Raw genomic sequence first — 14806 nt, forward strand, 5'->3', positions numbered from 1 at the left:
TATGTGGCAGGAAGTCAGGTACCTGAAATTCCAGCATGGTCTTCCCCATGTTTGACTCCAACATGTAGTGATAGGCCCCAATGCTGGTGCTAGGGTCATCAGCATCATTTAAGGTGCCCTTGGAAAGAAAAGCACAAAGGAATAGATTACTGATTTTTCTCCTCCTTCGTGGGTAGTCATGAATTAATTCTGTGGCTGCACAGTGAGTCTTCTACTGTGGTCCTAACCCTTCAGGTATCCACTCTACAACCAAGTCTCTAGTTGATTTTGGATAAAATTCTTAATCCCCACCATGGCTCAGAGTAAGAGGGTTCTGTAATCAGTTTGAATCTGGTTTTTTATTAGAATGCTAACTGCTTGCTGAAAGAATAATCATTCAAAAGTCGTTGTTAGCTGCCATGAAGTCAGCCCCTGATTCGTGGTGACCTCAAGCACAATGGATACAATGCTGTCCAGTCCTGTGCCTTCCCATGATCTGTTGTGGATCGGACTGTTGTGATCCATAGGGTCTTTACTGGATGATTTTCAGAAACAGATCACTAGGCCTATCTTCCTAGTTTGTCTTAGCCCAGACGCTCCGCTGAAGCCTGTGCAGCATCATGGCAACAATGAGTGGTAGCCGCGCATGAAATGCAGAAATCCCCAGGGTTTTTGTTGGCAGTGGCGTGGTTGCCCTCCAATGCTGCCTTCATTGGTTATGGAAATCATGAGACCCTGACCTCGCTCTGATGATAATCAGGTTATGTAACTCTCATGGAAGAATTCTTTGGTTGTATGAACCATTCATATTTTACTGCCACGGTTCTTAATGAGAGCTTTTTGTAATACATTGCTCTTTGATCCAGAGACATGGATCTTGGTTTATGTTTTTTCATCCTGGACCGCTTAATCTTTAGAAAACAAGGTGGATAGGTGATGGGTAGAAACGAAATTCCCTTTCACTTTGGTAGGAGGGAGTGGTGGTAAAAAAAAACCTAAAAGGGGCTTTGAGTGGCATTCGGGCCAATTAGCTCTAGCTTGCTGTTCCACATCCTGTGGCCTTGGATTCCTGGGAAGGTGGGCCATGGCGACTTCATGAGATTGAACAAACAACTGCCAGCATCAGATAGCAGCGAATTTATAGCTTTTGAATGCAATAACATTAACACGCTGCTGCTGAAATATTTATGTTGGCTTTTTAAATATCCCAGAGGAAATCCATCCAAAAGCCTGAAAGCCATATATATTCTCTTTCTTTAGAAATTCCCATGAAAAAAAAAAAAAAAGATAAATTACATTTACACTGAGGGCCCCTCCTTGCTCCTGAGTAAATTCCACACCTGTATAATCAGGCATCATTTTCCTGACTTCTGTTCCTCAAAGGCACTTGAAATTTACAGGGCTGGAAAATGAAGGCTTCCTTTCATCCTCAGACCAGATATAAAACAGAGCTAGCTCCCTGACAACTCCCTGCCTAGTCAGTCACTCTCCTTCCCCTGCCCCTTCCATTATCTCTCCTTGAAGCAAGAAATGCATTTATGAGGAGAAAAGGAACAAAAAGGTCATTGCTGACCTTATAGGACCTCCTTCATTATCTGCAGCTTCTCTAGAATGACACAATCTTTTTAGTCAGACTAAGGAGAAAAGAGGAGTCCCTGGGCAGTGCACACAGTTAAGTGCTCGGCTGCTAACCAAAAGGTTGGCGGTTCAAACACACCCACAGACACCTGGAAAGAAAGGCCTGTTGATATACTTCTGAAGAAATCAGCTACTGAAACACTTTATGGAGCACAGTTCTACTCTGATACACCTGGAGGCACCATGAGTCTGAATTGACTCAACGGCAACTGGTATAAAGAAAAAAAGAAGGAAAATCTTGAATGTGGTAAGCAGTGTGGGCCCTCAGATTTATTCATCCTAAAGGCAAAGTCGGAGGTGGCTAATCCCTTTGGTTATGCCACATCTGCCCTGGGAGGCACACAGTGAGACACCTGCCTGGGCTATATGAAAGCCACAGGTAGGGACCCAGAGCCTCTTTTATGGCTTCAGGTTTGGAGGTAACATGGGTGAGGAGTTCCAGATAATTCACAGGGCAAATAATCTAACTCTTGGGTTTTTGTGAAAACCTCCTAACCAAATTTCTTAGACAGGGTTTTTTGTTCTTAAAGCATTTTATCCTTAATTTTGCCCATTACAGAAGTTTTTAGAGTTCCCTGAAAGAAATAATTGATATTAACTAAGAATGCTAACAGCTAACAAATATTTGGGCATAAACCTTTCTCCCCTCAAGCAGAAAAGGTGCATTACAGAATCTAATCAAGGTTTTCTTAAAAATACAGATTGTAGGGCTTCATGCAGGCTGAGGAATTGGCATTTTTAAAAATGCCCTAAAGGAATCAATGTTCCTCAAAATACGAACATTCTAAAAAATGCCTGACTTGAGCATTAAGAACTATCTATATGGGATCAAAGTGACAGCAGCAACTCCAAAGATTAGATAGGAACCTTAGGGGGAAGTGAGTTTATGTTAACAGGGGAGGAACAACTCAGGAAAGGAGAGTGAGAATGGTTGCACAACTCAAAGAATGTAATCAATGTCACTAAATTGTATATATAGAAACTGTTGAATTAATGTATATTTTGCTGTGTATATTCTCCATAACAACAACAAAATAAATAAGTTTTTTTTTTAAAAAGTCAACCTAAAAAAAAAAAAAACATTTAAATAAGTAAATCAAGGTGACACAAATCAAATCATCTACTTTGATTTAAGGCTTGATATATTGTGATCCAAGAAAGCTAATAAATGTTACTGAGATTTGGAATTGGGAACCAGCTACAGTTTCATGATTTCTAATCCAAGCATTCTTTTTGCTGAAAAAGAATGAGTTAATGGGTAAAAATTAAACTTTCATGATTCTTAAAATAAACTCTGCTCACTTCAGCATCTCCCAAGTTTCAAATGCCTCAGCTGGGGTATTCTGGGCAGCAGCCCCTCCCTTCCCTTGTTGGTACTTACACTGGTGGAGGCGACTGCTTCCTGTACACTTTCCATAATGAATTCCTTGGTGATCCTGCGGGAGGGCAGCTCATTGAAGAGAGAGTTGATCAGGGCCACTTTAGCTGCATCTCGTCTGGCCTCAGCTCTACTTAAGCAGCACTTGAGAAGGAGAAAAGGAGTGATTAAAGGATTCAGCATCTCACCATTTCATCCCTGCATCAATGGGTCTCTGAACATTTCTATTCATACATTTATTGTCTGGGACTACTCGTCCATACCCACTGCTAATCCCCCTGAAGATCGTGCACATTTTCTTTCAGCTCTAGAGCTCATGCAAATGTCTTGGTCGGTCTTCTATTGCTTTTTGTCTTATTTCACAGTCATTGAATGTGAACCATGTACCAGAGGCTTTGTCTGTGCTGTTAATAAGTAATAATAAAAGTAATAATGGCTACTATTGTGTACTAGGTGATTTACATTCATTATCAGGGCTTTCCTCAAATTCCATCCTGGGCGGGGGGGGGGGGTGGTAGAAAAAAAAAGTAAATAAGAAGAAAAGTCAGAGAAAGGGGAAGACTTGTAATACAGTGATTAAGAAGACAGGTCCTGAAGTGAGACTGCCTGGCATTGTCTAGCTGTAAGACCTCGGGCAAGTTAGCTAATCTCTCTGTGCCTCAATTTCCTGATTTTCCTCCTCTTGTAAAACGGGAATAATAGTAACCCCTTTGTCATAAGGTTGAGGTTAGGATCAATTAGTTAATATAGACAAAGCACTGAGAATACCTGCACCTGGTAGCACTCTATGTGAGTTTTCTATCACACACAAATGCCCTAGTGTTACACTTTTTTTTCCTGCAGGCTAGTGCAAGGGTGCTCCAGTTGATATCAGAGAGAAGATCCTTCCCAAACATTATGGATATCTGTTGTTTTGCTTTTGCGGCATTTATTCCCCACCTTACTTCTAATAATGGCTCCCTGATTTTCTTGAAGACTATCCCCTCCACCTTGCTCTCAGTCCACATAGTTTGGGTGGGATATACTCTATGCCCAGCTCTGAAATGGACAAATATCTATAGCCTGGCCAATCAGCACCTGATTCCCTCACCTACAGTGATTGGTTCAGGGCAAGCATCTTACCTAATCCAGGCTTTCCTGGGATGTTGCTGGAGATTTTGAAAAAGACATCCTTCCAGCTAGGTTGCTAGAGTAACTGGAGCCATCTTGCAATGACTAGGGAAGAGGTTGCCCCAGAATGATGCAATACAGAGGAAAGTAGAGCCAAGGGATGGGTTATCTCTTGATTCTGACAACTTCATTTGATTACCTGAATCCAGCTGAGCTCAAAGTCAAACAGTGCTGGATTTCTCAATTCTGTGAACCAGGATTTTACCCCCTTGCCTTAACCCAGCTTCCGCTGGCTTTCTATCACTTGCAGCCATAACTAAAACACAAATCCATTGCTGCTGAGCCAATTCCAACTCAAAGTGATCCTATAGGACAGAGTAGAACTGCCCCATAGGGTTTCTAAGGAGTGCCTGGTGGATTCGAAACGCTGACCTTTTGCTTAGCAGACATAGCTCTTAATCACTACGCCACTAGGGTTTCCAATCCTTATTAATACAAGAAGCCCTGAACTTTCTTTCCTCTTTCAAACTTCCTGTTCCCTTATTTGGACTGAATGCAATGTGGCTTATCCATGTGCACCTTGGTTGCCTCTTCTCCCCTGGCCAGCTGGCCTTGCTGAAGTTAGTGGCCCAGGCCAGGTCCTGGTCAATAGGTAGTCTATAATTAATAATTCATTTAAAAAACGTTCAGTTCCCCCAAATGCAATATCATTCTCCTTCCTCCTTGCCTGGCTTCCCTGTTCTCACATGGATCTGCTCAATGTATCCTGATTCATTTCTTCCCTCTCTCTCTTTTTTTTCAACTAACAAATCCTTCTCTTCAAATTTAGCTTTGACTTGGGCCCTGGGGGTCCAGATACAGGGGTGAAACCCTATGAAAACTTGACTGACTGTGGAACCCACATATGTGGGAGGACCCCAGGGTGTGATGGCCTCTTTCCTGTAGGCCCCTATAAATTCAGAGCCAACATTCTGGAGTTCTAGGGCTCAAACACAGCAATGATTGTGAGGATGGCACAGGACCAGACAATGTTTTGTTCTTTTGTACACAGGGTTGCTATGAGTCGGAACCAACTCAACAGCACCTGACAACAAGGGTCTGTTCCAGGATCCTATTGGGAGACAAGCCCCAGGTGGAGAAGCCCAGGCCTGGGTCCTAGTCAATGGGGTGGCCAGGCACTCCTGACTCTGCCACTGAGTTGCCTGAACTTTGGAGGCTTATTTCGTCTTGGACAAACAAGGAGGCCAGACTCTCTCACCTCCAAGGCATCCTCTAACTAAATGATGATTCTCAGAATCAGTAAAGCTTGGCAACTGATTTGAAATAAGAAGAAAGTACCAAAGATCATGTTTCCTTTGCAGTTTCATAGTTTTCAAAAGGCTCCGAATCACCAATGGGAAAAAGCCAACCCCTCCCGTTTGCTTTCAGCACATCCTCCAGCTCCTTGCATCTTCCCCTGGGGTTGACTTCTCTGCACTGTCCCAGGGACATTCCAAACTTGTGTCCTGTATTCTCCAGGGGCCTGTCTCTCCTCTCCATCTCCACAAACCCAGTTTGAGTCCCGCTGAGGTCAGGTTCCAGCCCTCCTCTGATTTTCTCTCTTCAGCCTCCTAGACCAGTAACCAGTTGCCAGTCAATTGCCTAGGTCCAAGGTCAGCGCTTGGAGGTGCTTGTACACCTTTAGTACGTGGATGAAGTAATTACAAGATTTCTGAAAGGGTAGGAAGATGACACTGAAGAGAATGAAAGAACATCTGCGAGGCACCTAACAAAGCAGAACAATTATGAGCAAGGGGAGCTGTTTCTTTAATTCATTCATTAATTCATTTTTTATTGTGCTTTAGACAAAGGTTTACAGAGCAAGTTAGTTTCTCATTAAACAACTAATAAACACATTTTGTGACATTGGTTGCCAACTCCACGACATGTCCACACTCTCCCCTTCTTGACTTTGGGTTCCCCATTATCAGCTTTCCTGTCCCCTCCTGCTTTCTAGTCCTTGCCCCTCAGCTGGTGTACCCCTTTAGTCTCGTTTTGCTATAGGCCTGTCTAATCTTTGACTGAAGGGTGAACCTCATGAGTGACTTCAGTACTGAGTTACAATGCTGAGTTAAAAGAGTGTCTGGGGGCCATACTCTTGGGGTTTCTCCAGTCTGTCAGACCAGTAAGTCTGTTTTTTTTTTTTTTTTTGTGAATTAGAATTTTGTTCTAGGAGGAGCTGTTTTAACCCACCACAGATGAGAGATTTCCAACATCCCCCTTACACGAAGAATGGAGCCGAAGTTCTAAAATGCATACGAAAAATAGTTTGAGGTTTTTCTCTTCTGTGTTGAATGATAAGCAAGAAGGCGTTGGAGCAGCTTCAGACAGCAAAGCCGTTCAAAGTTGAGGCCGCTCCCAAAGTTTAGGCCATCTGTGTTAAACCAGGAGTCTGGGCAGATAGGTTGGGTTTTCATTATGGACTTGGGCAGGAATTTAAGGAAGATTTTTGAGTTGAAGTCAGCAGTCTTTCACTTAAACTCAGGTGCCCCTTCTTCCAGGAAGCTTTCCTTGACGACTCCCAAGGTCAGGCTGGGAGAACCAGTGTCCATGGGAGTACTTAAAACACTGTAGTATAATCGTCTGCTAGAACTGTGCCCCACACCCCCCAGGCTGTGAACTCCTTACTGGTAGAAACTGTGACTTAGTCATTTTGTGTCCCCTGCACCTGGCATAGACTTTATTGAAGGAATGAATGAAGGTTAGGAAACTCAAACAAAAGTTACAAAAAGCATCTGACAACGCTCAAGAAATTCTCTTAAAGAAGACAATTAAAGATATACACGTCTTATCTTTAAGCATAGTATGTATTAAGGAGTCCTGATGGCACAACAGTTAAGTGCTTGGCTGCTAACTGAAGAGTCATTGTTTCAAACCCACCAGTGGCTCCATGGGAGAAAAGACCTGGCAATCTGCTCCCGTAAAGATTAAAAAAAGATTACAGCCCAGGAAACCCTATGGGGGCAGTTCTGCTCTGTCACATGGAGTCTCTCTGTGTCAGGATTGACTAGATGGCACCTAACAACAACCTACTAATACAAAAATTTAAAATGCTTGAATTTTGGAGGGATAATTGGCCATTAAGTTCAGATACTCTGAGATTACTTTTTTTTTTTTTGCCGGAGTGTAGGATATGTTCACTGTTCTTTCGAAAATCAGTCCCCCACTGAAAAGCAAACAAAATTTTTGCAAGTACAACCTGACATCTGTAGGAGCAATGTTTTAATAGGAATTTGGCTTTACTAAATCTGTAATAGAGCCTTTGGGGTTTTAGAATTTAGAGAATTAGGTTCAGATCCGGACACTTTCAAGAAATTTTATGTAACTTTCTATCTAAATAATAGCAATTTAAACCATCTTTCATGGAGAGAGACCTAGTAAACACTACTTAGATAAAAGAAGCTATCTATTTTAAATAAGACCAGCTAAGTACTAGATCAAAGGCGCCACATACATTTACAACCAAATGGCACTACTTTGGAGATCAAAGTGCTGCCCAGCTGAGAGAACAGAAAGAGCCTTATACCCAGCAAGCATTAAAAAGAACTATGGAGACTTTTTTTTTTTTTTATGGAGACTTAGCCAATATCAAGATTTTAAAGCAGACACATGTCTTTACTTATTTTATTGTTTCAATTTCCAGAATTTTTGGTTAAAATGGGGGAGAAAGTGTACCAATTAATAAGTACATAAAATAAAATAAATTCTGAACCATCAAAGGGCTTTTCTTGCTATTGTTTTGCATTTCTGCAAGACAAGTACTTCAAAATGTCTATATAATGTTAACCAGCCGCTTTCTTCTAAATTCTTGAGGTATGAATCCAAGCCAGCAAGGGCTGCATATTTTTCTTTAGGGATCTTTTCGTGGGACCTCTCAAACGATATGAACCCATACTTGGGCAAGAAATTTAGCCGAATAGCAATCTACTTGGCATCTCTAAATCAGAGTGTGGATGCTGCTCTAACAGGCACTGTTGGTGTTAAAGTAACATCAAACTGGGAAATACTGCAAGAAAATAAAATATGGCAAGTGACAGGACATTTTATTGATGTGCCCAAACCAGTTGTCAAAGACATCAGTTGGGGAGTGAATGAAGTATGATGTTATTTCAAAGCAACTTCCCGCTAGAATTAGACTTCCCAGGTTGTATGGTTTATTCTGGCTATTTTGTTTTTTCAGCCAGGCCCCAATCATAAAGACAGATTTGTAAACTATGCCTTATCTGCTAACCAATCTGACTTGTTAATATAAAGAGACTTCTGTCCTTTGCATTCTGTGAAAGTGCAGAGCTGGGATATTTAATAGTTGAGATTTTACTGAAGTCAGCTGTGGATTTCTGAGGCATGTGAAGCCACAGGCTTTCTAAGTGGCTAGCGGACCTCACTCATACATTTATCTTGATGCTCAGATGCCTTTCATTTGCTGGTAGATTATAAACCACTCTAATCTTTTCAAAGCTTCCTGGCTCTAATTTAAAATTAAGGAAAAAAAAAAATAGTAAGAGTGTCTGTGGTGTAACTCAGGAAAGCTATTGAAAGGCTGTGTGAGCCACCTCCTGTGTTAGCCTGCCTCCTGGCATTTACACCCTGGTGTGGTTCCCTGAGGGGACTCCCCTCCCACACTGTTCCAGGGTTGGTCTGTGTGGCCAGTAGAACACAGTCAAAGTGATGGTTTGTCACTTCCGGTATGAGGTTATAAAAGACACTGTGGCTTCCGTTTTGGTTGTGCTTACTTTCTCCTTGGATCACTTGTCCTGAGGACAGTCAGCTGCCAGGTTATGAGGAGCCCTGTGGAAACACCCACAAGGAAAGGAACTGAAACCTTCCGCTGGCAGCCATCGGAGTGAGAGGGAAGCTGATCCTCCTGACCCAGTGAAGCCTCCAGAAGGCTGCAGCCCCAGCTGACTGCAACCTTATGGGACACTCTGAGCCAGAACTACCCAGCTGAACAACTTCCAGATTCCTCACTTCAGACACTGTGTGAGGCAGTAAAAAAAAAAAAATAATAATAAAGCTGCTGGGTTTAGAGGCAATTTGTTATACAGCAATAGATAAGTCTACCACCTGTCTATCGGTTTGTCATACTCTGGTGGCTTGCATGTTGCTATGATGCTGAAAGCTATGCCACCAGTATTTTATATACCAGCAAGGTCACCCATGGTGGACAGGTTTCAGCAGAGCTTCCAGACTCAGACAGACTAGGAAGGAAGGCTTGGAGTGCTACTTAGGAAACTTAGCCAGTAAACCTTATGGATCTCAATAGAAGACTGTCTCATACTGTGTTGGAAGATGAACCCCCTAGGTTAGAAGGTACTGACACAAAAGCAGCAACAATAGACTCAGACGTACCGATAATCAGGAAGATGGTGCAGTACCGGGCAATATTTCACTCTTTTATACATAAGGTCGTCATGAGTTGGAGTCAACTCAATGGCAACTAACAACAATAAATAATACAAAAGCTTTGCAGGCATCAAGTAATTAGGAATAGTCTCAGTACACCTTTGAGGGTGCACTCAGTAATAGTAATTGTCATTGCTGATGCTATGTGCTTGGCCCTGTGCTAAACAGTTCATGTTTATTATCATACTTAGTTATTACAACAATCCTGTGAGGTTGGTTTTGTTATTATTCTTATTTTACAGATGAAGAAACAGAGGCTTAAAGAGGTTATGTATCCCGAGGACATAAACTTAAAAATTGACCAAGACAAGATTGAAACCCAGGTCTGTCTGACTTGAAAGCTCATATTTTTAACTATGCTATTCAGCTCTTCACAGAAATGGCCATTCACCTTGGAATAGAGAGGATCCGTAATCTGGCTAATGTCCTACAACATTACCCAAATTGGTATAGTACTTTAGCCAAAGCTCCAACTTTGATATACCGTGAGTCATTTTAATCTCCTCCTATCCCTACATGACAAACGAGCCTCATTTAGAAAAAAAGGCCAAGAAGGGAATAGCACAGTTGGGCAAAAAACTGTGCTCCAGGAGGAGAGGAATGTTCTGCAAATTATCTTAATATCCTTTTCCTCCCTGTGGTTCCCCTTTTGATTCTTTCCACTATGTGGAGTTTAGGGTTCATAGTAAAGTCACCTAAGGGAAGGAGAGAGAAAGGTCAGCTATGCCTAGACAAGAAGAGGAGATGTAGGAAGCTTCTTCTGGTTGGAAGTGACTTCTTGCTTAAGAAGTCACTGGGGTCAATAAAATTTGGGATTCCACCACATAAAATTGCTCAATAATTTTAAGAAATGTTTGGTAACTCTTCAAGTGTAAAAGTCATTCAAACTAAAGTTCCCCCGCTCCATTGGATAAGAAATTCCTTCAACACTAGCTCATGCTGGCTGTGTATTTTATTTTGGATTTTAGCCACCAGTAGTCCATAGGTACATTTGAAGATCATTGCCAAGCCTTGGCCAGGAGTCTGGACCAATGGTTTAAAAACTTTAGGGTTTATAATAAGATCACCCAGGGAACTTGTTAAGCACACCCATTCCCAGGCCCCAGCCTGACCTAATGAATCAGAATCCCTTCAGATGGATTCTGGTGGGGGGTCTGTATTTAACAAGCCTTCCAGGTGGTTCTGAAGCAAGTAGACCCAGGGCTACTCTTAGAGAAACACTGCTCAAGCCTTTTGTCCCTGCCTTACCTCATTTCTGACTTGCAGGGGTAAGAATCAGGTTTTGTGGAGCCTGGATTTTACACAATTTGGGGGTCTAGTTTAAGAAAAAAAATTATGAAAATCCAGTGAAAACATTTGGCGTTGTGACTTGAAGGGTCACTCTTGGAACCATCAAAGCTTCATTAGCTTCATGGTAAATCTACCTCTAGTAACATCAAAAAGGCTAATTTTTCTCTTGAGAAAACTGTTTCTATCCAAGGGTAAAGAAAAGCAGGATTGAGGTTTAAAAAAAAAAAAAAAAAATCCTTTATAATAGTTCTAAAGAGTGAGAAAAAGTAACACCATAAACATCACTGATTTAACAAAGTCGTAATTTTACTTTCTTGCTCAGCAGGTTTTATTTCTTCCATGATAATTTTCCAAATTGTCATACTATACAATGTCAAGATCCAGCCAAGAGTAATTTGTAGGCCAGCAGGTTGTCCTGAAATAAAATAGTGGCTAGTCAATGTTTTAGGATGGACAGATGTTCTTGAATTAATTGAAATAAAATTTTGGTAGACCTATACATATATACATCAAAATGCCTAATAAGAAATTAACTTTATTGTGAATTATCTACGGAATGCTTTAAAACTGTTTATTGGCGTGTTACCGTTCAGAAACACGTTTAGCCAAGGTGATAAAATTTAGACCCTGAGAGCAACTTTCCTGGTAGCCCTCATTTGATAAATACTTTTTCCCATTCTTTCCACTAGAAAATAGACAGGATAAGTGTGCTGGATAGTTGTTTCTGGATAGTTGTTTCCTAAAGAGAGCACTGTTGGTAGGTTGTCTGTACAGTAAAGTGCAGACAACCTAACAACAGTGCTGTCTTTAGGAAAGTGTGGGGAATGACACTGAGAAGGTACTTTTTGTCACCTGAAACAAACAACAGACATTCTAGAATCATTTATCTGTGCGCTTTAAAAACAAAAAAATGGTCTGCAGGTCCAAAGTGTATGAAAACAAATTAGGCACGCTTTTACCCTATGTCTACCAATGGCAGCCTGGGGGTTGAAAGATGGTCTATAAGGTACAGTTTTTTTTGAGCAAGAACAATAATGTGATAGCAAATGTGACAGGCTGTATCTACATTTGAACGCAAAGTGAAGATGGCGTCCTCCCTGGGGTCAAGGGCAGGGCAGTATTATTTAGGTGGCATGTGTTCAATAGCACATTGTACCCAAGGGGGCCTCCCACGCTGGGAGTTGCAGGTGGCAAAACCAAATAAATTGATTCTGGGAGAGGTGAGAATTCCTGCCCAAATCCTTTAGGCAGTTAAGTCTGTCATTCAGGTGGTTGGGAGTGTTTTGCTTTTGCATCTCAGAGCCCTAGTCTCAGCGAGTGACTTGCAGCCAGCATGTGTACTGTCTGCCAGCTCTGGTCAGTGTCACCAACACCTTCATTTCATCCTGACAGCAAGCCTTCGGCACAAAGAATGCCACAAACCAGGCCCTGCTGCTAATTATACTGTTTTCAGTTCTTTAAGACCTTGCCTGCCCTGGTCTAAGCACGAACATTTGCATGTGTTCCAATTTACCTAATTGCGGATATATTAGCATTTTTTCCCCTTCCAGATGGTGATGTGAAAAAGGGCAACCGTTGAAACTCAGTCACCCAAGTTAATATTGTGTCTCTTTCTCCATAGGTCAGGCTGGCTGCAAATACATTGGGAACAATTTGGAGATCTGAGTGTGCTGAGAAGGGAGACCTTTGCTAGGTGTGGGGGAGGGGACTGGTCTGGGAGCCCAATTTTCAGTGAAAACTCACCAGTTCCTGTCAACTGAAAGAAACGTTTTATGCACATGGTGGGTCAGAATGTTATTTTTATAATCTAAACCACCTGGCCTCCCCCTTCCTTGCCTCTGCCGCAAATGAGCTGTATTCTACACACATACCTAGATCGTGGTCCCTGGTAACTATTACAAAACCATGTTGTGTTTTGCTCCTTGAGGTTTTTTCTTTTTTCATGTTAAGGTGAAGACAAGATGAATTGATCCGGGCTCAAGATTTTGGTTTATTTTTATAGTGGCTTTGATGTAAAAGAACTTGGATCTGATTGAAGGGAGAAGGATGGGAGGGGATTCGGGAGAGATGGAATCAGACTTTCTCCCTTACTATGTGACTCGCTCGGTGAGACTCTGAGCATCTTCCTAAAGCTTAGGAATTACGGGGGGAAGCCTCCCGTGGAAACCCGTTAAAATCTCATTGCCATCGAGTTGGTTCCGACTCATAGTGACCCTATAGGACAGAGTAGAACTGCCCTGTAGGGTTTCCAAGGAGCGCCTGGTAGACTTGAACTGCCGACCTTTTGGTTAGCAGCTGTAGTTCTTAATCACTATGCCACTAGGGTTTCCATCCCATAGAAGTAGTCTGCAGTCTTTATTTGCTGTGGAACCTTTTCCCAGACATTTCTTTCACTACGTTTTACCATCAAGCATCTCTTTTCACTTTGCTTGATAAGAAAAGAAACAAATTAAAGTCAGGGAAGGGACCTGGGGAAGAAATAAAGGGTCTCATTAAAACAATATTCACTACCATTTTCATGGGACAAGTAGTGAATGTCTGTAAATTAGCTGACATATGACTTTGAAATGGAAAGGGGTTATAACTAACCCTCCTATCTTTGGGTCTCATTAGTTGCAAAACAGGACGCCTTCCTGTGGAGATCTCCACCAGGAAATACCTCCTTTGGAAGTTATGTTATATTGCATAGTGTGCAGTACATCTGAGTCAAGGTACACAAGTCTGGAGATAAAGAAGAGGTCACAGATGATTTCAAATAGAAATATTGGCATTGAAACAGGAATAGTGCAGGGTAGAAGTCTCAATTTTATGGCAAGAACTAAATCTCTATTTAGGGCATGGAATGTTTAAGTCAGGCTTTATTGAATAATCAGTAGAAAGAGTATAACAAGTCCATTTAGTCAAGTCTATGAATTAATGAAATTTCTCTTAGTCATTCTCTCCTGGGAAAAACTTAATTTTATCAACCTAGTGATTTATATATGCCTTTAATTCCCAGGATTTTGAGAATAATCATTCAATGTATGCAAGTATAAAGTTTGTGTTTTTTTTAATCTGATAATACAGGTGAAGTTTGCTTACTGCCTTAAGTAACTAAAGCAAAACAAAATTAAACACCTCTGTCCTTCTTTGGGAAACCCTGGTGGCGTAGTGGTTAAGAGCTACAGCTGCTAACCAAAAGGTTGGCAGTTCGAATCCATCAGGTGCTCCTTGGAAACTCTATAGGGCAGTTCTGCTCTGTGCTACAGGGTCATTATGAGTTAGAATCAACTCGACAGCAACAGGTTTTATCCTCCTTTGGGGGGCCTTGGTGGTGCAACAGTTAAGAGCTCAGGGTGCTAACCATAAGGTCAGCTGTTTCAATCTACCAGCCACTCCTTGGAAACCCTATGGGGCAGTTCTCTGCTGTCCTATATGGTCGCTATGAGTTGGAATTGACTCAATGGAGGATTGTTTTTGTTTTTTTCTTTTTTAATCCTTTGGGAGCCCCTGGGTGGCACAAATGCTTGAGGACTTGACTACTAGCTGAAAGGTTGGCAGTTTGAACCCACCTAGAGGCATCTCAGAAGACAGGCCTGGTAATCGGCTTCTGAAAAGGTCACAGCCTTGAAACCCTGTATAGCAGTTCTACTGTGCACATGGGGGTGGCCATAAGTCGGAATTGACTTGGTGACAACTAATAACAACAGGATCATCCTTCTTTGGGGTGCTATATCCCTTGGAAAAGTAGTTTTTCTAGGTATTTTCATAGGAAATGGCTTTGGTTTGGAAACTAGAGTAGCATAAAAATCAAAGGCCATTAAATGAGTTTATTTCTTCTTAGAGACAGAACTTCACAAGGAGCTCATCTGCTGAGTGTCGGTCTCCACCTCTCTTCTCTGCAGCCCTGGTACAAAACACCAAACACTGGATAAAACAAAAATCCCATTGCTGGCAAATCGATTCCAACTCATAGCAACCCCGTAGGAC

At 41.8% G+C, this 14806-nt stretch overlaps 1 protein-coding gene across 1 annotated transcript in view; it reads right to left on the minus strand.

Moving 5' to 3' along the window:
- Positions 1–14806, minus strand: part of LIX1 (limb and CNS expressed 1) — a 54504-nt gene that overhangs the window by 12488 nt on the left and 27210 nt on the right. The window contains exons 3-4 of the mRNA XM_003404993.4: positions 2999–3139; positions 23–118 (exon numbers count right to left, since the gene is read on the minus strand). Coding sequence (XP_003405041.1) covers positions 23–118; positions 2999–3139 — 237 coding nt within the window. The remainder of the gene's footprint in view (positions 1–22; positions 119–2998; positions 3140–14806) is intronic.

This window comes from Loxodonta africana, chromosome 2, assembly GCF_030014295.1.
Source record: "Loxodonta africana isolate mLoxAfr1 chromosome 2, mLoxAfr1.hap2, whole genome shotgun sequence".
NCBI lineage: Eukaryota > Metazoa > Chordata > Mammalia > Proboscidea > Elephantidae > Loxodonta > Loxodonta africana.